Here is a 24,057-nt window from a genome sequence, read left to right as displayed (position 1 = left end):
AGGGTTGTCAACAGGGTAAAGTTGCGTGGTGCCTTCTTCCACGATTAAAGCCATGTCCCTATAAAAGTCCCCAAAAATATTATACAGATTGTTTTGTAAAGATAAATAGCAAGTCTCCACGTCCCTATTCAAGGAAAAATCTATAGCTTCTCATAGCATGAGTATTTTATGAATAAGTAGGTCATTACTTCTTATGCACAATAACTTCTCTTATACTTTTTCAGGCCTAGACGGTTGTGTCTTGCCTGTCCTGTCACTTGACGAGGCCCCATCTAATCCACACAATAAATACCGAGAAAATTTCTTCAAGAACTTAGATGGCCTTTGGGAGCCAACTCCTGCACCACGAATGTCAAACCATACGCCTGTCAAGAATGTTGATTTTCTTGAAACTCTTGTGGGGAAGCACAGTAAGGAAATATTATTAGAGATTGGATATACTGAAAATGAAGCTGATAAGATGATTTTAGAGGGAGTTGTTGACGAAAGCAACACTCTAAAATCTAACTTGTAATATCATTTATCCTTAAAGGTGCCAATTTGGGTAAAAAGGGGACTGTTTGTTTGTCTTTCCGGTCTTTATTTATCTTTGATATTTAACCAATTTGGGAGAGTGAACTTATAAACTTGCTTTTCATGTGATATTTCTAAGGACGAGTCCACCTGTTCCCTCGTGTTCGGCTAAAGTAACCAGTATTTACGATTAATCTGTGTTCTTTCTAAAATTTGTTGTTTTTATTTATGTTAATTTAAATTTTGTTCTTTGTTAGGACGATTAAATGGGAAAAAATAAATATGGAAATTGCGTTTAGCTCAGTTAAAGCATAAACAGATAAGGAATCTACATCCGTAATATCAATTAGTATTTTCTAAGAAGAAATTTATTCTGATACTTAAGCTAAGCCTAACTAAATTAATCATTAATATTAAATTTTTACCCAGCCGAAAGTCATTTTCGGGTCATACCAAGGGCTCTTCATCTTTTATCATCCTTGCTTTACAAACTTGAAGTATTAGCCGAAAGGGCCAGTTTTTCATCCCGAAGAGCTTCTGTTCGCACACTTATAGCTTCTGGTTTGTACAGCTCTGCCCGGCATGTGCTCAAAATTAAGTGGCTGTCTTGCTTTTGGATTTTTCTCTGTTCAATAGAAGGAAAAATGAAGAAAGGGATTTTAATACAAGATACTAGCCAAAGGGGCTTCATGCTCATCATCTTTTGTGTCCTGATATCAGTAGGCTGGCATTGAATCTTGACTAGCTTATCAATCTTAGAACAATTTTTCAAGCCTTTTTTCGCTAGACTTTAATAATGACGCCATCATAGAGTTTGTCATTGTCAGTGGTACTCATCTAGCTTTCAAAGGAAGATTCAGAGGACGTAATTGAGGACATATAGGTTGATTTCTGAGGATAGGAAAAATATGCTGATGGAGGAAATGCTGGTGGAGATGAGAATACTTGTTATAGGTCAAGAAAGAACCGCCGACGGAAACCCGCCATGCACTCTAGCTACTGGAAACATACCGTAACCTAACAATGCTGATCTGTACTCGTTAACAAAATTCGTGAGCCAGAACTTGGAACTGGATGAGTTGAGTTACTCATCTTTGAAAAGTAGATTTGTTGCGGTTGGATAAGATAAGATATTTATTTCAAAAAGATCACTATCACAAGCCCTCAAAGGGCCGAATTTGGACTTCTGAGTCGACTAACAAAGCAAACAAAGCAAAAAACACTAATAATAATGAATAGTCAAATTATGAGTAAAAAAAGAAGAAAAAAAAATCTGTCAAACTAAACTTGAACAAATACAAGTCAGAAAAAAAGGGAAGGGACAAAAAATCTAATAATACAGAATAGAACAAGAAATAAACATATATATCTACAAATTTAAAGCGATACTAAAAAAAAGTCCAAAAACTCACAAAAAAAGGAACGAAGCATAAAACACACGAAAAACACATATGATTAAAAGGGAAACTAAACCAAAACAGCGGGGGGCAAGCAAATTAGTGCAACGACCTAAAGCATCTCACATGAAAAAAAAGGGGAGGAGAAACTAGTTGGCTATTTTATTTATTTTTTCTATGATGAAGGGGACAAAGGTTTTTTCATAGCTGGAAGTAACGCAGCGAATGGGGGACAAAACTGGGATAGGCTCAGAAACAGCTCGAGGTTGTCGTAATCTGGATGGGGAGTGACGTTTGGGGAAAATACTTGCCATCCGAGGGTTCGTTATTGCATTTTTTGAAAAACGGAGGCACAACGACGACCTCCTTCGCTCAAGGGTTTCCAAACTAGCTTTTTTTAGGAGCAGAGAGTAAGGCACCTTACCTTCTTTGAAAATTATTCGCAAGGCTCTTTTTTGGATTGACTCAATTTTGTCTGTTTCTTCACGGGAGATGCCAGGGTGCCAAACTGGACAAGCATATTCAAGATGCGGGCGGACAAAAGACGTGTACAATCTTAAGGAGTGAGAAGGGGGGACACTATATTTATTTAGGAGCTTAAGGAGGGCGATAGACGCATTAGCTTTATGGATGATATCTTTTACGTGGATATCCCACTTTAAATTTGAAGAAATTGTGACTCCAAGTAATTTAACCGAGTACGCATGAATTTCAGGAGGGATAGGATTAAGAAAACAGGGCGAGGATTTGAGGAAACAAATCGGCATTATCATGGACTTAGAGGGGTTTACTGTCATATCTAGGTCCAAAGCCTCACTTCCAATTTCATTGAGGATACTCATAGGGTCGCTTATAAAATTTCTGAAGCAACTTTCAACAATCGGTAGGTGGTTCTTTGGTGATAGGCGCAAAGACAAAGAGTCTATCCTACAGAGCCCAATACTTCTAAAGATTTTTATAAAGTATAACGCAGGTATTGGGTCATATGCACCACTTGAGCGTCTGTTCTAATTCTGCGGTTTGATCCTCACTTGTAACAGAAACAAGCTGGAAAACTAAATATTCGAAAAGTTACTGGCCGATAAATAACTGCTAATGGCCGATAAATATGTTTATTAATCTCCGTTTGTTATGTTATTTCTACCTAGTGGATGCTCCTCTTTTTTACCATAATGGTAAGAGAACAGTCTATTTTTTTCATGAATAAACGCTGAACCAGTCGTAGTTACGTTTGATCTTCTACTTTGGACTTCGCAAGTCTGCAAGTCTCAGGAATGAAGTCAGACCCTAAATCAGACATTTCATTCTAACGAACTATAAGTAAAGAGCAACGCCGCTCAATAGTAACCGAAACTCTAAAAAGCGGATTTTTGATATCAATAGATATATAAAAAGAATTGAATTTTTATGCCGATTTCATATATATAAGTTTCATTAAATTTAGTTTTACCCATCAAAGGTTACGACCCTGAGAAGATTTGCGTTATTTTTGAAAAAAGGGGGAAACACCCCTTGAAAGTCATAAAAACTTAATGAAAGTCACACTATCCAATTCAGTGTATCAGAGAACCATACTATAGAGGTTTCAAGCTCCTATTTGCAAAAATGTTGAATTTTGCATATTTTGCCAGACGAAACATCACGGATACGTGTTTGCTTTTTTTCTTCTTAAAGGGGTAATCGTATCGACCCAGAGGACCTAGAATATCGTAAGAGGGCTCATTTTGAACAAAATAGCTATATCAAAATTTTGACCCTATGCCCTTTGGGAAAGTGGGACGTGGGCTAGTTGCCCATTGACCACTTTTGACTCTTAGAAAAGAGCTAGAAGTTTCAATTGAATGAGCCCCATCCAAAGTTAATACGACCACCACTTCCACAAACCCTTATATTGCAATAATGAGTAACTTATGCAAGGTAGAATCCTTGCCCCCGGGGGCCTAAGGAGGATTTCTCAACCCTAAGCTATAGTAACTTGAATTGTCGACTATTTTAAACAAAATGACTATTTCAAAATTTTGATAAGATGCATTTGGAGAAAAAAAAAGGCAGAAGGGGGGGGGGGGCTTGTTACTTTTTGATCAAATTTCAATTTTTTTTTCAATTGAATCTAACTTTATTAAAAAAAAATAGTATAGGATTTAATCATTTTACAAGTAGCCGTCTAAGAAGAAACAAAGCTCTGATGATAAACGACTACAAGAATATGTGTGTATATATATATATATATATATATGTATATATGTATATATATATATATATATATATATATATATATATATATATATATATATATATATATATATATATATATATATATATATATATATATATATATAAATCAAATAAAAATAAACCAACACCATATAAACTATGGTTCCTTATCCTCCCCTCCCAATCAATACTTCGTAAATATTCTCTTAAATTCCTGTATATGTTCAGCCGCGTTGATACTCGCCGGAAGCACATTCTAAACACTTGGTCCCAAATAGCGAATCATAAATCCTGCCCGAGTACTCTGCCTAGGCTCAATCACAAGGTTATCCACATTTCTAGTACTATATTCATGTAAGAAACTGTTACTCTTATAACAATAGCCAAGAGCTCATATGGCACTTGTGGTGAGATCGGAACCTATTGCTGTTCTTTGTTTATTGGCAATTATTACAAAGATGGGGAGACCATCAGGGACCCCCCCCCCAGATGGTCGATTCGGGGAAACTGCTGTTATAAGTCAATTTGTGCGGGTCCGTAACACGCCTACAAATTTTCATCGTCCTAGCGTGCCCAGAAGCACCGAACTCGCTAAAGCACTGGAAATCCCCCCCAACTCCCCCAAACAGAGTGGATCTGGTCCGATTATATCAATCATGTATCTAGGAATTGTGCTTATTCTTCCAACCAAGAGTCATCCTGATCTCTCCACTGTTAAGTGTTTTCCAAGATTTCCGGTTTCCCCATCCAACTCCCCCCAATGTCACCAGATCCGGTCGGGATTTAAAGTAAGAGCTCTGAGACATGAAGTCCTACTAAATATCAAATTTCATTAAGTTTTAAAAATTTTCCAAAATATACGTCCTTCATACCCGTCAAATATCTGGGCACACATCATTTCGACATTAATATACAAAGATTGCATCAATCCCTGAGCTGTCCAACATTCATCATTCTTAACTTTCTATAGCACGTTTCTGTATCATGAAAGACTTTTACATATTTACCAATTGTTCTCACCACTTTATTTTGTAAAATTTAGATAACTTTATAATTAGAGTAGAAATTACCAGCCCATAAAACACAACTATATAAAATATAAGGACTAACTACTGCATGATGTAAAAGATTTAAAATTTTGTTTGGAAGAAAATTTTTCAAACGACGAATAACTCTAACTCCCCAAGCCATTTTAGTGAAAGTTCTTAAGCCGAACTGGCCAGACATGACAATAAACAACAAAGAGAAATAAAACTCCAGAAAAAACCTCAAACGAGACCACGGCTAGTAGAGAGGAAAGACTAAAATAATGTGGATATTTCGCCTGTATCCAAACTAGTTGTCCTCAGCATAAGATAAAAAGAACAAACACTAAACTAAAAACAAATAAAACCACCACCAATAATAATAAATACAATTGTCGCTACTCATCCACGTAGGGAAAAGAAACTAAAAGAAGCTAGCCTCTTAAAAATCTCTTAAAAATGTTTGGGCATTATATCATTTCTACATTAATATACAAAAATTGCATCCTGGTAATCCCTGAACTGTCCAACATTCATCACTCTTAACTTTCTATAGCACGTTTCTGTATCATTAAAGACTTTTATATATTCACCACTTTGTTTTGTAAACTTTAGATAACTTTATAATTAGAGTAGAAATTACTAGCCCATAAAACACAACTATATAAGATATAAGGGATAACTATTGCATGATGTAAAAGAATTAAAATTTTGTTTGGAAGAAAATTTTTCAAACGACGAATAACTCCAACTTCCCAAGCCATTTTAGTGAAAGTTTTTAAGCCGAACTGGACATGACAATAAACAATAAAGAGAGATAAAACTCCACAAAAAAAACCTCAAACGAGACTGCGGCCAGTAGAGAGGAAAGACTAAAATAACGCGGATATTTCGCCTGTATCCAAACTAGGTGTCCTCAGCACAAGATAAAAAGAAAAAAACACTAAACTAAAAGCAAATAAAACCACCACCAATAATAATAAATACGATTGTCGCTACTGATCCATGTAGGAAAAAGAAGCTAGCTTCTTTGTGCTTCTTCCTCTGATTGATTTCACAGTTGTCAGATAATGGAAAATTGATTGCATAGATACAATTCATGGTATATATTTGTGTATCAGGGGGGAGGGGTGTAAAGTTAACTGGTAACGCAAATGAATGTACTATTTGGATTCAGGATGAAATTCTGATTCTAAAGGTTTGTCCATTTCTTAGCTCTCTCGTTAGTGAGCTAATTGAAAAAACTGCCGACCTTCCCAGGGCATGTATAGTTTCTGGATAATATTCCTAAAAGTTTCATTTGCATAAGTTGACTTTTTTCGAAAATAGAAAAGATTCCCTTATCTTAAATTTTATAATGTAACCAGCCATTTCTCTTCATGTATTTGGCACATATTAGACGTATGCAACCTCAAACTTTTTTAACCTTAAATCCTTGAATGTTGGTGATAAACTGCCAACGTAGCCCATAAACCACAATTTCTGCTCTTCAGTTGCTGCTCTAACTTTCCTTTGCGGTAAAATGCAGATTAGGTGGGACTCCTTATAAAAAAAACTTGTTTCTTATCTTGTGTTATTTAGTCAATCGGACTATACAGTTGCAGAGATGTTGGCATGTTTCTCGGCTAACTTAAACTAAAAGTAAATTCAATAATAACATACTTTTCAGCTTCCATCCAATTCAGGATGGTTTACTTTTATTGCGATACAATAATCATTCTTATCAGCAGTTCAATTTCAGAAGCCACAAAGAGAATTCAAAATTTCTATTGTTGTTAAATATCGATTTTCTTTATTATTTTGCTAAATCAAAGATAAACATACCAATCGATGCATCTTTTAACCCTGATTCTAAATATGCTAATTACAGCACTTGCAAAGGCACTCAACCTCTTCTTCCCTAATATGACCAGATATTGACCTGGGCTATATACAAAACTCAACGAATTATTCTTAAACCCAAATAAAGGCAGCCTAGAAAACAAAACCAACTTAATCATCTTGGTTTTGTACATAACCTAAATGGTAGCATGGGGAGCTAGGGTGCATCTGCAAGGGTAGTGATTAGTATATTTGGAATCAGTGCTAAAAGGCACGTTAAGGGGTATGTAAGTTTTTTAGCTGGCAAAGTAGTTGAAACACTGGAACTTCCCTATTATTTTTATCTTTAAATTTTTCATCATTATTCTCAAACTATTCAACATAAAAATTTTCGCTTTATGTCAAAAATGTGTCCTAGAATTTGCATCCTCCAGAGTCATTGCTGGCGCATAGGGTGTCAAATCGACGTTTCAGTTGCTTGGTCTTTTTACGGGGATAAGTAGCAAACTTCTCCCTCAACCTTGCTCCGGTGGAGATTGAGCCCCGGACACCGTGTTGCCATTTAGAGCATCAACCCACTTAGCTACAATAAGGCAGTAATAGCCTCAAAATAGCTCATCACAAAATCAATCTTGCCCCACCTCCATCAAAGACCCCTGAATGTGATTTTGAACCACCTTCATATGGCTGAAGCCACTTTTTTGGCTCCGATGAAACTCTTAGACCCTGAGAACGCCTTGCACATAATTTAAACTGTAGGATCTTCATAATCTAATGGATCGTTTGGAAGAAATATTGAGAGATGCGAACAACTATGTCAATGTTTATAGGAAAATTTTGGTTGAATTACACGAAAATATTAATGATGTTGAAAGCGCCTAACAAAAAATATTTCAATCAGGCCTCGTGACAAGTCCATCTGGCCCCGCTAAAGTTCTTACCTGAATGTTTGCCAAATCGCACTCATATAAGATCTTTTTCAACCTCAGTGATAAGTAGTTCTGTCGCTATAGTTGTTGGTAAGAAAGAACGTGCTTTGTTATCACCTTTGTAAAAAATGAAAAATTAGGTACTAAAAATAGCTTCAAAGTAAGATAAAATGTTTATTCTTATGAAATATTAACGTTACAAATACACAGCACATGTATAAACATAACATCCTATACCTCCTCCCCTCCGAAGTTTCTATGGTAAGGAAGGCAGGTAGAAATTAAAGAAAAAAATGAAGAAGAAAGTGAAAGGCAGCCACAGGTGAGCAATTGAGTTGAGCTTAGATTAGTTGAGGCTGTATGAGCCTTTTATAAGGGTTACTAGCAGGCCGATCGTTTTATCTGGCTTAACCCAAAAGGATGACACTTGTCACTTAGCAATGTTCAACTGTCTAGTGTGATGTTAAACTCTTGTAGATATTAGAACATGCATGTCAGAAAGCAGGTTCTATCTTTTTCAAATTATATTTTTGCATTTTAAAGTGAAAATGCCCATTCCATTCCAGTGAGCCTTGCTAAATGAGGCTTAGGCAATGAGAGTAACAGTGTTAGTTTCTGATAATGCAAAATTTGTTTGTAGTATCCAGTCGTCAATGCCACTGTCCTAATAACTTTACTATATAGATATGGCCACATCCGGTAAACTGAAGTTTTTCTTCACTTATGTTTTCTGTTTTTTATTGAAATTGGCGATATTTCTGTGTCATTGACAGTTCCACTTTCACACGATCACTAGGGTTGCCAGATTAGTGATTTGTCACTATTTCTGGTGTTTTTTATATTGCCTAAACAAAAAATCACCACATCAACCAAAATTTATTAAAATCTAGCGATTGTTCCTCACTAGATGTCAACACTGACCAATAGGCAAATAAATTTGAGAAGTCAACATGAGTCAACATAGTTAGCCAATAAAGAAAGCAAGACTGTAAGCTTATTGTCTGGAATATCAGGTTAAAATTCACCAGGTTTTCAAAAATGAGAAAAACTTGGAACTTAATTAAGGCCTACGTCAAGGGGATGGTTTTGGTACATGTGCACCTCCCAGAAGGTCAAAAGCTCATTAATTACAGGGCTGTAGATGCTAAAAATAATCAATGCAGTAGCCTTGATTCGTTGGTATCCTGCCCAAATATTAAATTCTCTATCCACCATAACTCAGCCTATTGAATTTAAGATTTTATACATAGCCCAGGCTTATCAGTCTAATTTAGCAAGGAAGAAAGTTAGTAGCCTATAGCCTAGGATACCTTTTTGGGCCTAGTACCTTTTTCTTGCTCTTTTCAATTAGAAAATCACTTTTTTGATGAAAACTAGTAAATTTGTTACAACATAGCCTAGGCCACTTTGGCCATGTCAAAAGTGAATACATTATTTGATGCCTTTTAAGGCTATGCTCTTTCATAGTTTTATAAATATTTAACTCCATATCATTGATTTACCAATAAAGTGAACATAGCCTACCACTCAATGCCTTTATGCTCTTTATGAATATCTTCAGTAAAATTCTAGTTAATTGACTTCTTGCTATCTTGGAAAGGATTTAGGTTAGAAAAATGAAACTTTCAGGGATGAATCTACAGACTAAAGTATGTCCTGGGAAGGCATTTTGAAGCAATGGCCTCTACTCCTTCTCTCTCTAGAGGGCTCTGACCTTTGATGACCTTTAAAAATATGTGTGTTATAAAAGTGAAACCTTGAAAAATTGATCTTCTGCTTAATTGAAGTACAACAAAAATGTTTTAGCTTCATAACTTTGTTCAATTCTATTTTATAAGGTTTTAAAGATGTACAAATACATTTCCTAAATTTTGAAAAAAAAACAACATTGATATGGCTCAAAATTCTACTCAAATAACAGGAATTGCATTTTCAGAATTAAAGGCAGAGAAAAAGCAACTAGTAACTGAAAATTAAGGTAAAATGTTCTTTTGTGAAAATTTCAATAGGTATAGACCTGTCATGTGGGCAAATTTCAGGGCCCTCTAGAGGGAGAAGGAGTGGAGGTGGGTACTTTAAAACACCTTCCCAGGAAATACTTTAGCCTTTAAACCCATCCCTGAAAGTTTCATTTTCCTAACCTAAACCCTTCTCGAGATAGCAAGAAGTCAATTAACTAGAATTTTACCATATCTTCTACTGCAAATTCAAATTTAATTACTTTCTGACCTAACCTTAAAACAATCTTTATAAATAATTTTTGGCACTGAGAAAATATAATAGGCTATTATTTTGTTGAAAACAATTGAGAAAGTGTAGTATTGTCAGAAAACAACCAATAACTCATACTTTAATTGAAAATCAAACAAAAAAACAAGTTTTTTTAAATGAAAGTAAGGAGCAACATTAAAACTTAAAACAAACAGAAATCACTCCATATATGAAACTGGCTTTTTGTCCTCAACGCCTTGCTCTTTATGCTAAAGTTTGACTCTTTCTCTTAACTTGACTTCTTAAAAATTTAAAAAACCTTAGTGTAAAGAGCAAGGGGTTGAGGATGAAAAGCCCCTTTCATATATTGAAAAATTTCTGTTTGTTTTAAGTTTTAATGTTGCTCCTTACTTTCATTTACAAAAACTTGTTTTTTTGTTTAATTTCTGGACGTTTTTAAATTAATGTATTTTTGATCTTGGCTCTCCATGCATAAATATTTAAAACAAAATTTGCATATTATTTTTTTGGCCTAAATGGGTTTCTCACATTTATAATTGGAAGATTTTGAGAAAAAAGGAGCAAGAGAGGAGGCCTAGTTGCCCTCCAATTTTTTGATTACATCAAAAAGCAACTATAACTTTAAATTTTTTACTAACATTTTCATAAGTAAAAAATATACATAACTTACAAATTAACTTATGTAGTGAACTTCAATATTTGTATGTTTTATTGCATATATGAGGGGGCTCACCCCATGTTGATACCTTGCTCTTTACACTAAAGCTTAAATTTTGTCCCAAATCCTTCAGAATGACCCCTGAATCACAAAGGCCATAGAATAAATAGTTGAAATTACTAAAAATAGTTTAGCTTAAAGAGCAAGGCATTACAAGGAGGTAAACCCCTCATATTTGTAATAATTTCTGTTTGTTTTAAGTATTAATGTTGCTCCTCACTTTCAGTAGAAAAAGCTTTTCATATTTATTTTTTCTTTGTTTTTTTAAATAATGCTAGAAAATCCTGCGCCCCCTCCATTGAAAGTCTCTTCCTCCATGGAAAGATCCTCCCACGTAACCCCCCCCTCAACTCTCTCCCCAAACCAAAAAAATCCCCCTGAATACGTCTGTACACTTCCCAGTAACCATTACTGTTAGAAACACAGGTCAAAGTTTGTAACTTGCAGCACCTCCCACAGGGACTGCAGGGGAGTAAGTTGTCCCCAAAGACATAGTTATTAGGTTTTTTGACTATGGTGAATAAAATGGCTATCTCAGAATTTTGATCTGGTGACATTGGGGAAAGAGTGAGCATGGGAGGGGGCCTAGGTGTCCTCCAATTTTTTGGTCACTTAAAAACGGCACTAGAACTTTTAATATCCGTTAGAATGAGCCCTTTCACGACATTCTTGGACCACTGAGTTGATACAGTCACCCCTCGAAAAAAAAACAACAAAAAAAAACAAATAAACATGCATCCATTATTTGTCTTCTGGTGAAAAATGTGAAATTCCACGTTTATGTTGATAAGGGCTTGGAACTTCTACAATAAGGTTCTGTGATAGGCCGAATCTTATGGTTTGATTTTGTTAGATCATATGACTTTTAGGGGGTATTTTCCCCTATTTTCTAAAATGAGGCAAATTTTCTCAGTCTTGTAACTTTTGACAGGTAAGACTAATCTTGATGAAATTTATATATTTAAAATAAGCATTAAAATGCAATTCTTTTGATGTAACTATTGGCATCAAAGTTCCATTTTTTAGAGTTTTGGTTACTTTTGAGCCGGGTTGCTCCTTACTATAGTTCATAACCACAAACTGTTTGATTTGTCATTTTTAGGAGCTCAAAAAGTGCCTAAATAAGAATTTTGGGGTAGAAACAATTTTCTTAGGTAAAATTCTAGTTAATTGACTTCTTCCTATCTCAGAAAGGGTTTAGGTTAGGAAAATGTAGCTTTCAAGGATGGGTCTGCATGCTAAAGTGTGTCCCGGGAAGGTATTTTGAAGTACTTACCTCCACTCCTTCTCCCTCTAGATGACCCTGACCTTTGATGACTTTTAAAAATATGTTTGCTATAAAAGTGAAACCTTGCAAAATAGATCTTCTGCTTAATTGAAGTACAACAAAATTGTTTTCAGCTTTATAACTTTGCTCAAACCCATTTTATAAGGTTTTAAAGATATGCAAATACATTTCCGAAATTTTCAAAAAAAACATTCATATGGCTCAAAATTCTACTCAAATAACAGGAATTGCATTTTCAGAACTAATGGCAGCAAAAAAGCAACTTGTAACTGAAAATTAAGGTAAAATGTTGTTTTGTCAAAATTTCAATTGGTATAGACCTGTCACGTAGGCAAATTTCAGGGCCCTCTAGAGGGAGAAGGAGTGGAGGTAGGTACTTTAAAATTACTTTCCAGGACATACTTTAGCATGTAGATCCATCCCTGAAAGTTTCATTTTCCTAACCTAAACCCTTTCTGAGATAGCAAGAAGTCAATTAACTAGAATTTTACCATTATTTTATTCTAAAGAGCATAAAAAAGGTACTGAGTAGTATGTTCACTTTATTGGTAAGTCAATAATATGGACAGTCATATATGTACCTTTTTTAAGGCTATGATCTTTCATAGTTTAATTATAATTTTTAGGACAAATTCCATTATGAAACCCTAATTTGGCCCCAAAATATAAAATAGCCTGTATCTGCCAAAGGAGCCTATAACATGTTCTAAAAAACTGTCTGGTAAGAAAAATTGCCATTTGCAGCTGATTCAGGAATGGTAATTATTATTTTTCTTAGTCTTGACAGTAAAATATTATTTAGAAAACAATTTTACAGATAAAAAAAAGAGTCTTAAACTCCTCAAAAATGACCTCACAACAAAGCTAACATAATTTTTGAGGGGTTTTTAATTCTTTTTACAATGAACAATTCATGGTACTTGTCTGTTAGCCAGTACACACTCAAGAATGTGGTCCTATATAACAGAAAATAACCAGTTCATTATTGTTTGTCTACAGAGTCAGTAGAAAACTACATGGTAGCTATATTTAATAAATATTTAGTTGGTATTTTTGTTAGGTTAATATATAATATAAAGACATATAAATATAATATAAAAAATATAATGAATAAAACATAAATAAAAGATAAAATAGTAAACTGTAATAAATATAAAATATAATAATATAATAAAATATGATTGTAAATGTGAATAATAAGAAATAAATAATTTTGATTATGGGGATAACGCTTTTAGTTGTCCTTTAGCCTGTTTAACATCAAAATGTCAGATTTAACTAACCTTTCTCATTAAGGTTCTTCTTACAGAAATAATCCTGGGAAGACAAAATGATTACTCCAAGCCTACCTGCCGAATTACTGAATGACCTTTGTGCGTAAGTACCCTAATAAGTCACTATCTAAGAAGAAAATTCATCATACTCTGTAAAACTATTTAGAAAATTCGTTTCATTAAACTAATCATGCTCAATTTTTACCTAATACCTAACCTGCCTAATTTTTTCTCAAAAATATCCTTAATTTTTGCTTTGTTCTAAACCATTTTCAAGCTCCTTATTCTAGAAGGAAAATTTCATAACCCCTCAGACCAGTGTGGGGAAGGAAGTTCTTTCCTCTTAGCTGTTTGGAGGTTGCAGATTTGTAAACTTGACATAAAGTTTGCTTTAATGACAGGCTTTTATTATGAATTTGAAGTATACTACCTAATGGATTTTCCATACCAAGACAAAGGTATAGTTTAATGTTGAAGTACTCATGGTAAAAGTAATTTTTGAAGTATTCATTGGTTATGGTACTCAATATTTTGGCTAGTTAGAATGACACAGTGCTTCACATAGCTCATAACATGTGATCCACAAACAATCACCAAATTATCTCAGAACTGCTTTCAAATTCCATAGTTAGACTAGGAATAATTGATGTAGGAATAGCGTTTAAAGTAAAAGTTGTTTGAAGAGAATTCCTGGTCAGAACCATGTTGTTGCCAGCGGTTGTTGAATAAAGTTCCATGAACTGGGGAGTTGTGGGAGATTCAGTGAAATTTTTCTCAAGATTAAAGTAAAAGTCAAGACTTGAATGATTCACTGAATATCAAGCTGCTACCAAAGGAAGACATTTATTCTGTAAAGTTACCACCATATTAAGGTGTGACAATACAGTTTGATATGGTCACTTCCAAAACTGAGACTCGCTTCAATTTATTTAATTGTGCCAGGCAAAATGAAGATGATAAGCAAGGAAATTACTTTAAAGATCCTTTGAACCCAAAGAAGTTGGATTTATGCTCCAAGTGCTGGTTTTAGATGACGAAGTAGATATTTTCTTCCAAAAATCAAGCAGTAGAAAAGCAAGAGAAAGAGTATTCCAATCTTTTTCAGGATTTTGATTATCAGATCCACAGACCTTTTCAGACTTTCTGTAGAATTTGGTTGAAGTGCTGGTGAATGAATGGTTTTTGGTTCAATCCCAAAAAGACAAAATGAACTCCAGGCAAACACAAATTACCTATTATTGTCAAATGTTTACTACAGAATTGGACAGCTGTTTGTCAAAATTGCCAAAACGAAAACAAATTTTGTGACCACCCTAAGAAGTGTTGACAAAATTTCTTTGTAATTCTTGATTTTTGGAAGCAGGTTTTTATGTGAGATTTTGGAGGTTTATGGAGAATATTTTATTTATGTGATTGTGGAGGAATTTGCAGACATTCATGAAAGTCTTGTACTAGTCAAAACGCTTGACCAACTGCATAAATGACAGAAGATTATTTTGTTGAGATTATTGACTTAATGTTGTAAAATAGTGCAGTACAGATGGCTATTCCCAATAGTCAGAGCGCCAGATTCTGTATATCGCTTATTTCAATTAATACCCATGCCGGAAGTTACAAAAATGTCAAGGGTGGATCCCAAGGTAGTCGACCATGCTGAAAACGAATATTGTAGGGCAGATGTCCACTGTTGGGGCGTTTCTGAGATATAGGCCAAAAATACCAAATTTGGCCTGTAAAGGGGTTCAACGATTCTGATTTTTTTTACAGATAAGATTGGTTAAATCCAGCGTACTCTTACATCAATAAAAAGAAAGAACTTGGGGCTACATGAATATGATTTTTGTTTGTAAAAAAATAAAAATACTACACTTTTTAGTGCAGTTAAAAAAAATCAGTTTTTTGTCAACAAATTTCCAACAGAAAAGCTAAAAAACCAAAATTTTTTCAAGATAAAGTATTTTTCTTTATATTAAAAAAAACCCGTTTACTTCTGAACACATTGAGCTAAGAAAAATAAAGTTTAAATTATTGTATCTGGGGGGTCTGCAACTTTTTTAGCGGTGTACCCAACAATAGGAATTTTTTTTCGTAACCTGCTACTTAGCGGGAAGTTGATTGATAAGCTAAGCAGAAGAACTTGATAAGCAGAAGATGAAAAAAAAGTGAGTCAGGTCGGCATGATAAAAAAAAAAAACAGTTACTTCAGGTTTATTCAACATGTGATTCTGACACAAATGCTGATTTGCTGATGGATGATAATGAAGAATATGACACAAATTTGGAAGATCAAAATTTTTTTTAAAGAAATAGAATTTTTAAAAGCACTTTTGGTGTTGTAAAGTTGGCTGTCAAAATGTGTGTAATTTTTTTTTTGCAGAAGTAAGAGACTTAATGAAAGTAATTTACCAAGTTAAATATCACAAGAAACTAGGTGATACTGACTCCTTTATATTTATAAGGACTGATCAAAAGGCATGTTACATTAATCGATCAGATTCAGTATTGGAACTTCCATTTCTAGTGAAAACCCATGGGACTGCTTTTCAAATGGAACATCTGTGATTTGAAATTGATTTGTCAATATTTAATCTAATATCTTGCCTTTCCTTTATTGATGCACCGAACAATCATGCAACAGTCGAAAAATCTCTGTGAACGTTCATGGCGATAAGTAAGATGTCGGATGTGACGATACGGTGGGCATGCAAGATCTCTTCCTTTATCAGCTAGCACAGGGAGTGAAAATTGAATACCTGGATGACTTGAAAAACATAATCCTATGGATGGGAGGCTTCCACCTCCTGCTCAACTATCTCAAGGCAGTTGGTAGGATAATGGACAGCTCTGGACTCAAAGAGAATATAGTGCAGGCAAAGCTGCTGCTTCCTGTTACTTGCGAAAAGGTATTTCAAAAGAAAGGCTACTACCAAGCTATCAATGCCTACTGCATACTGTACGAGATCTTGCTAGCCCTCTACTGGGAATCCTTGGAAGAGTATTACTCCGAAGCACAAGAAGACTTATCCCTTCCGGACCAGCGGGGCTGTGCCATTGAGTTATTCAGGACTTCATTGGCAAATCGTGTTAACGCACGAACTGCACTTCGGAAGGCAAACGATGCCTTAGTCATTTTGGCTCCCATAATGAATGCCTTCGACACCCCGCGAAATGTGTCGCCCATGTTTGCTCTCTGGCGGTAGTTCTTGGAAATGCTTGAAATAGCGATGCAATTAATTCATGCTCAATGAGACTGTGACTGGGAGTCTCATTTGACAACAACTGCTCGGATGTTGCCATACTTGGCGCCGTCTGACCATCCTCAGTATACAAGATGTCTCATACAGTACCTATCAGACATGCGAATTTTACCACAAACCTTTCCTGATGTACACATGAAGATCATGAAAGTATCCTTCGCAGTGAAGAGAACGCACACCAGGTTCACGGCCACCTGTTCCGATCAGACACTGGAATAGACAGTGAACAGGGATGCAAAGACGACGGCCGGAATAATAAGAGAACAAATGGATGAGAAACCGAGTGAAGCTTGGATTCTTACCTTACCGATTTCCGCTGCTATCAGTAATGGTTTCCTGCAAGTTGTCATTGTATCCTCAGAGACATTGAAACATCACGAAGATAATCAGTCGACGACGACGCGATTACAACTTTCGCGAGATAGAGTTCGAGACATTTTACTACATGTGGCAATCCGTTCAGCAGAGTAGACTTCGACCTAGTGAATATTGTTACGTCAGGAGTTGTGGACGATGATAAGATTGTTTCAGATAATACTTGCGTAGCCATAAAAGGAAAAGAGGTGGTTGAGGACTTTCTGTGCCACAGGAAAGACGATGTGAAAAAGGGTGCACTCCGAACTTTCCCTTCAGAGAAAAAAAAAACTCAGAAAGTGAAGGGTGTACCTAGAACCAATCTCCTTAGCTCTGAAGTAACCTCCTTGAAGAGAATCATTGCTGTTCAGTTGAGATACGGTGAAGAAAAGGAGAAAGCCGTTGCAAAGATCCTCACAAAAGAGATTTTCCTTTCCCTCCATCCATTTTTGAACATATTCCGCAACAATCAACCAAGACATCCTCTGGCTGGAAAATGAGGACAGGGAAAAAAGCTGTGCTGTTGATCTGGTTAAGAAAAAAGGAGGACTTGCAGCTTAGCCGGCGACTTTGAAATCCAAAGAAACAACATCTGCTACAGTACACATCATTGACCTAATGTCCAAGATAAGCTCATATCGGTGTGCCAGGTTTGAGACTGTCAAATCCTTCGTGGAAAGATTGCTTCTATAATTGCTGAATGATCTTCCAGTGTGTATTCCTGAAGTCCACATTGTTGCAGACCGGTACAACGGACTGTTTGGGAAGCTCAAGGACACAGGAGAGTCGATCTCCTTGAAATCAGCATGCAGACTCCGACGAGGGAAAGGGAAAAACCTCTAGATCTCCGCTCTTAGCACAGTCGGAAATGGGATGCCCTTCTTGCAAGCTCAGCTTCTAAAAGCCGGCTCCTCGAAATTTTGTATGGAACCTGGCAGCAGATCAGGGTGATCAGCTTCTGAACGCACTCAACCTTTTTCTCTCAGGTGGGTTCAAAGAGAGATTCAAAGTGTCTCTGGTCAAGCGTGGTTGCATTCCAACATTACCAGAACACTGTGACTACGAGTAATTCTTGTCCTCCAGCCACGAAGAGGCTGACCAACCTTATGACACATGCAAAGCACGCTAGCCGTTACGCTGTAGCATCGTAGCATCGTTGTGCATGCTAACGGCACAGACGTGGCAGTAGCCTCTGTTCCTTTTTTTTGAAGAGCTTCAAGCTGAAAGACTGAGCTAACTTTTCTTGGAATTTCCGACTTACATTATCCGAGTACATGACCTGGCGGATGGAGTCCACTTGTCCAAAGAGGAGTAGATTATGTTACCGTCCGTGCACTGTCTGTCAGGGTGTGACACAACGAACTTTTTCTTCGGCGTCGGGAAAGTTTCTTTCTCAAACACCGCGGCGTCTCCAACTTTTGCCTCAAAAATGGTGTCTGTGACGGAGCAGATCAAGGATGCAGAAGGGAAGCTTGCAGTTGACGCGTTTAGAGAAGTTTAAGACCTATAAAAATTCCTGGTCATTGAAATGTACTCTAAACAGGCCGGATTAAATTCACTGACCAGTGTAAGTGCTTACATTGGATGCCAGAAACAAGATGTGAGAAGACTGCCACCGCCAGACGACAACTTCGAGCCATGCATACGAAGAGCCATATTCGCTACATGGACAATCTTGTCGTCAGTACAGGCTCGGCCGAGCGTTCCAGATCCACTCGTCCATGGATGGAAGATGGCTGCAGGGGAAGTAGATGCGGTCGCCTCAAGCTGTAAAAGCGCATCAAGCCTGGAAGCTTACTGTAGATGCAAAAGTGGAAGATGCAGGAAAGACTGTAGCTGCTCAAAAATGAAAGGATGCTGCAGCATATACTCCGGCCGTGGAACGAGGAGGGCATGCAGGGAGTATGACCTTGCCCCATCTTAATTCTCGGAAGAAGAAAATGAGGAATATTTTTGAAAGTTTTATTTGATACCTTTTACTTTTAATTACAACAAGTCCCTAATCAATTACTATTACCCAATTTTACGGGTAGGCCGAGTATGACAACTCCAGTACGCCGACTGAATCCATCTGTGAAGCAGAATTCTTTCATGTAGTAAATAGCTCAGTCGTATCAGTGGCAAGTCAGGTCCCAAAAAGGTAATTGCAGACGCCTTAGTACACCAGAAAACATATTCATCCATTCTAAATTAAACACTTTTTCAGTCAACATTTTTTTTTAAACCTATTTTTATTTTTAATTAAAAGTTAAAATTTTTCAAACAATTAGAAAGTTTGAAGCATTCCTACCCTTTGAGAAAAAAAAAAATATGTCCCTTTTCACGATACGACTAGTGATCATTTCAGTGACACTACAAAAAAAAAATCGTAGACCTTTTAAAAATAAAAATAGTTTATATATTTTTAGCTCAAATTATATGGAATTAACTGAACTTTCTTTTCGAATATGAAAAAAAATTGTTACCTTGAAGAAATTTCGAGTTTTTAGCCTTTCTTTGAGATATTTGTCGAATTTTACAGCACTTATTTTTAATCTACAGTAAATAGAGAAAAAATAGTTTTTTTTCAATTTAAAAATCATATTCTTGTAGATCTAGATCTGTTCTTTCGATTTATATAATATTACGTCAGATTCCTCAACCCAATAACTCGCAAAAAATCCTGAATCGTCACACTTAGTTATAGGCTAAATTTGGCGTTTTTGGCCTATATCTCAGAAAAACCCCAACGGCAAAAATGCGCCCTACGATAATCGTTTTCAGCATGGTCGACTACCCTAGGATCCATCTTCAGCATTTTTGTACCATCCGGCATGGGTGGGTGCACGATACACAATCTGGCGCTCTAACTACAATGCTAAGGTCCACTTTAATGTGTCAATTGAGTTCGGTAAGACGAAGATGGAAAGGAAAGAAATAACTTCAATAATTCTTGGAAGATGCAAGAAGGGTAGACAATATTAAGTTAATAAAGCATTAAACCATTTTTTCTTCTCTTCTTTTCATCTCGTGGCTGGTAGTGTGGAAGCTCCTGGTATCCTGGTATTTCTGTAGTGCTTTTTCTGGTATCTCTGTAGTGCCTGGAAAGCGATTAAAAATGTCTGATCCCCCTGATGCAGGAGGAACAGTTTCATCTCCTGTTTTTACAGGTGAGGACAATGCCATCAATAGTTAACAAAAACTGGGGAGCCTGGTCCCTTTAAACCCCCACTGGGTGTAACTAAAGAAGGATTAATGCTGTTAAGAAAGCAAGTTTAAGACTGCCAAAAGGACTCAATATTGGTAGGGTCAATTAAAAGTGTCAACTGTTTTAAGATCAAAAATCAAATAGTGCTGAACAAGATTCTGGAGATAGGAAGGCTAGAATTGGCTGATGATCTAGTGTTAACATTTTCCTGTGAAAAGGATTTCCCTGTCCAAAGTCCACAGGGATTGCAGTCAAACTCCCCGCCCCAAGGGCTACACCCCTGAGGGGCTTGTCTTCTTTGATAATGGTATTTTTAAAGTTGAGACATTAGAGGAATTGAAGGACCAAGGTATAGCAAGAGTACGTCCACTCTTTAGTCAACTGACATCTGAAAAGATGAATGTTGGTGGTTTTATCATTACTCCCTCACTTGACCTCCTTAAATTTATTTCTATTCTGGGTACTGAAAAAAAAGTCAAGACATATATTCCTCGTATCATGATTTGCAACACCTGCCAAAGGTATGGCCACACTGCCAAAGTATGTTGCAGTACACCTAGATGTTCAAGATGTGCCAATAACCACCTAGCAACACCTGCCAAAGGTATGGCCACACTGCCAAAGTATGTTGCAGTACACCTAGATGTTCAAGATGTGCCAATAACCACCTAGCAACACCTGCCAAAGGTATGGCCACACTGCCAAAGTATGTTGCAGTACACCTAGATGTTCAAGATGTGCCAATTACCACCTAGCAACATCTTGTCCTATTAATAGAGAAAATAATTCGCTATTTAAGTGTCCTAATTGTCTTGGCAACCATCATGCTAAAGACAAAGCGTCTCCCATAACACAGAATGCTCAAGAGGTAATTGTTAAGGTTGTAGAAGAAAAAATCACCATTAGTGCTGCAGAAAAAGTATGCAGATATCCTTAGATTCAATTGGAATACTTGGCTCTAGTTCTTTCTAATGAACAATTTCCTTACCATCCAGCCACTGGAAATGCTCCTATAAGCCCAATCATGTCAACACAACAGGGATCTTAGAACCCCTAATTAAAAAAAAAAAAATAATAATTGATGGAGTCTTAACAGTTAGAATTCCTGAAATGATCAATTCATTTCTATCCTCAAAATCTAAATAAATTAGATTCAATCCTAGGTCATTGGAAAAAATGTTTCAGGATCTTAGGGCCTCATATGTATCATTCAATGAAACGTTTATAGATTTCACTCTCAATCATTCTATTTCTGAGGATGACTTGGAATCTATTGACTCTCGTCCAATATCAAGTTCACCTTCAGAATCAACATCGGAAATCATGAAAAACCCAACCTCAACAAATTGTCAATTCCTCAAAAGAAATGCAAGTGTACTCTCACCTTCTTCAAAACAAAAATCAACTAAAAACAAACGAAAACAACCTTTAGTATCAAAGACATTACCACACAGTTTAGACTGAAAATTGCTTAATTCAACACAACAGGTTTACCCATTGATCGTCTGGTTGAGTTGAAAAGGTTTTTTTTTATGTGGAATCCCTGGAAATTGTTTGTATCCAAGAACCTCATTTATGCTCTGGTCGAAAATTTAACATTAAAAATTAGTCAATTCATAGAAAAGATAGGGCTCTTAATCTCTCTTCTCAAAAATGGTAAGGCCTATGAACACTTGTGAGACATGATTTGATTAGTTCAGTGGTTAATGTTGATGTCCAGTCATCTATGAAAGTATTACTTACAAAGGTTGAGATGGATAATCAGCCTCTTATGTCGGTTGTTAATTTATATGTAAACAAACCTTCTTCTTTCAATGATCTTGCCTTCAAGAAACTATTAGACCTTTCCTCAAACCAGCTAATACTTGGTAATTTTAATTTTTATCATCCTCTCTGGGATTCAGCCAACACAAGAGACCCTCAATTATTGTTACTACTGGATTCAATTTCTGTCAGTCAGCATTCCCACACGCTATTTACACCTAAGAATTTAGGAATTTATGTGCATTCCTTCGATGTAAAAAATTCAACCATTGATATTTGTGTTGTTAGCATTGACATTTGATTTTTTCAACGAAGATAATTGGAAGCCATGGGCAGATAAACTGGGAAGTATGGTCCCTGCCATCAATATTAATTGATGATTTAAATGATGATATCACCAAAAGCATCATTGATGCTTCAAATATTTTTTTTTTAACTCCAAACATCTGTTAATCAAAACTCCACCAAGAAGCACAATTTCCCACCACTGAAAAGTTGCTTTGATATTTTATGTAAATCATTGATTTATGGGACTTCGATTTTGGTGAGATATCAGGGAGACCAGGGAAATGCAGAGGTCATTTTGGAATTGTACGGGTAGTGGAAGATCTGTATAAACTATTGTAGTCATAAGAAGACACTGAAGTCCCTTAAAAACCATCTCGGCTGTCTAAATTTTAATAAGGTCATCATGTTTTTTTAGATGGAGGGTATTTTCAAAGCAAATATCAGTGTTTTTTTTATTTGAAAAAAGCATTACTTATTTCAAATATCACTTTTTAATAGCAACAAACTAAATAATATATATTTAAATATAGTTGCCACAGCTAGTTGGAGACTTGGGAGCCCTTTACATGTGACAGATAAGAGATTTAACTACTGTAGGGTAAGCACCAAAGTATGAATTTTCAATTTCCCCCTTAACTGTCTTGTTTGATGGATAAATAATTTTATAGCTATAGCTTTGACAAAACTGAGCTATTTATTATGACTGTTTGTATGTTATGCACTATTAGTGTTTTACTGTTATGTACTGTCGAGGTATTATAAGCTATTTTGTGTATATTCATGGGTTGTTATGAGTATTATTAGTTTAAAGCTTTCTTTTCATTTGTTTTCTATACTCCTCTGTGTACATTCATGTATGTTTGTATAGAGGGCATAAATAGATTATTATTATTATGATTATTGTTTCCTAAGAACTTATTAAATTAAAAAAAAGTTTTTTTTTTAACTGAAAGTAAGGAGCGACATTAAGACTCAAAACGAACAGAAATTATTCCGTATATGAAGGGGCTGTCCCCTCCTCAGTGCCTCTCTCTTTACGCTAAAGTGTTTGTGAATTTGTAAAAAGCTTATTGTTCTAATTAAACGGTCCTTGTGCGTCAGGAACCATTCTTAAATAATTGGAACAAAAAGTAAACCATTAGCGTAAAGAGTGAGGTATTGAAAAATAAATAATTGGAATAAAATTAAATGCTAAGATTGACCAAAAGTAACACAAACAAATTATTGTTTATGTCGGTCATTATTTAAAAAAATCGAACTTTAACTCATAGAGGGAGGTATTGACAAGGAGGCTAGCTCCCTCATGTACGTTTTATTTTCTTCCAATTCTTTAAGAATGATCGTTGAGTCACAAAGACCGTTTCATTAGAATAAATAGCTGTTTTCAATTTGCTAAGAATACTTTAGCGTAAAAATTGAGGCATTGAGGAGGTGACGAACCCCCCCATGTACGTAATAGTTTTCGTTCGTTTTAAGTTTTAATGTTGCTCTTTACTTTTCAGTTGAAGCACTTTTTTTATTCAATTTATCATTTTTTAAAAAATGCTACAAAACCGAGTGCCTCCTTCATGGGAATTCTCTCCCCTATGAAATTCCTCCGTGGAAAGATCCTTCTACGTAACCCCCTTCGCGACCCCCCACCAGAAAAAATCCCTCCTGAAAACGTCTATTAACTTCACAATAACCCATACTATATGTAAACAGTGAGCAAAGTTCATAAGTTGCAGCCCTTCTCCTGGGGATTCTGGGGGATTAATTTGTCCTCGGAGATATAGCTACTATAATTTTTGACTATG

At 35.9% G+C, this 24,057-nt stretch overlaps 2 protein-coding genes across 7 annotated transcripts in view; both read left to right on the top strand.

Moving 5' to 3' along the window:
* Positions 1 to 794, top strand: part of LOC136037651 (alpha-methylacyl-CoA racemase-like) — a 48,493-nt gene extending 47,699 nt beyond the window's left edge. For all 5 annotated transcript variants that reach the window (XM_065720366.1, XM_065720370.1, XM_065720365.1 and 2 more), the window contains one exon: positions 225 to 794. In XM_065720366.1, coding sequence (XP_065576438.1) covers positions 225 to 514 — 290 coding nt within the window. In that variant the 3' untranslated portion in view covers positions 515 to 794. The remainder of the gene's footprint in view (positions 1 to 224) is intronic.
* Positions 795 to 8,801: 8,007 nt separating this feature from the next.
* The window catches only part of LOC136037652 (m7GpppN-mRNA hydrolase-like), a 52,574-nt gene continuing 37,318 nt past the window's right edge, over positions 8,802 to 24,057 (top strand). Inside the window, exons 1-2 of one of the 2 annotated variants that reach the window (XM_065720371.1) lie at positions 8,802 to 8,887; positions 13,447 to 13,514. In XM_065720371.1, coding sequence (XP_065576443.1) covers positions 13,468 to 13,514 — 47 coding nt within the window. In that variant the 5' untranslated portion in view covers positions 8,802 to 8,887; positions 13,447 to 13,467. Of the gene's footprint in view, positions 8,913 to 13,446; positions 13,515 to 24,057 lie in introns of both variants that reach the window. The other variant, XM_065720372.1, reaches the window with a different exon arrangement.

This window comes from Artemia franciscana, chromosome 17, assembly GCF_032884065.1.
Source record: "Artemia franciscana chromosome 17, ASM3288406v1, whole genome shotgun sequence".
Classification (NCBI taxonomy): Eukaryota; Metazoa; Arthropoda; class Branchiopoda; order Anostraca; family Artemiidae; genus Artemia; species Artemia franciscana.
Note: the sequence above shows the minus strand (reverse complement) of the source record. Positions and strands in the feature narration are given on the sequence as shown.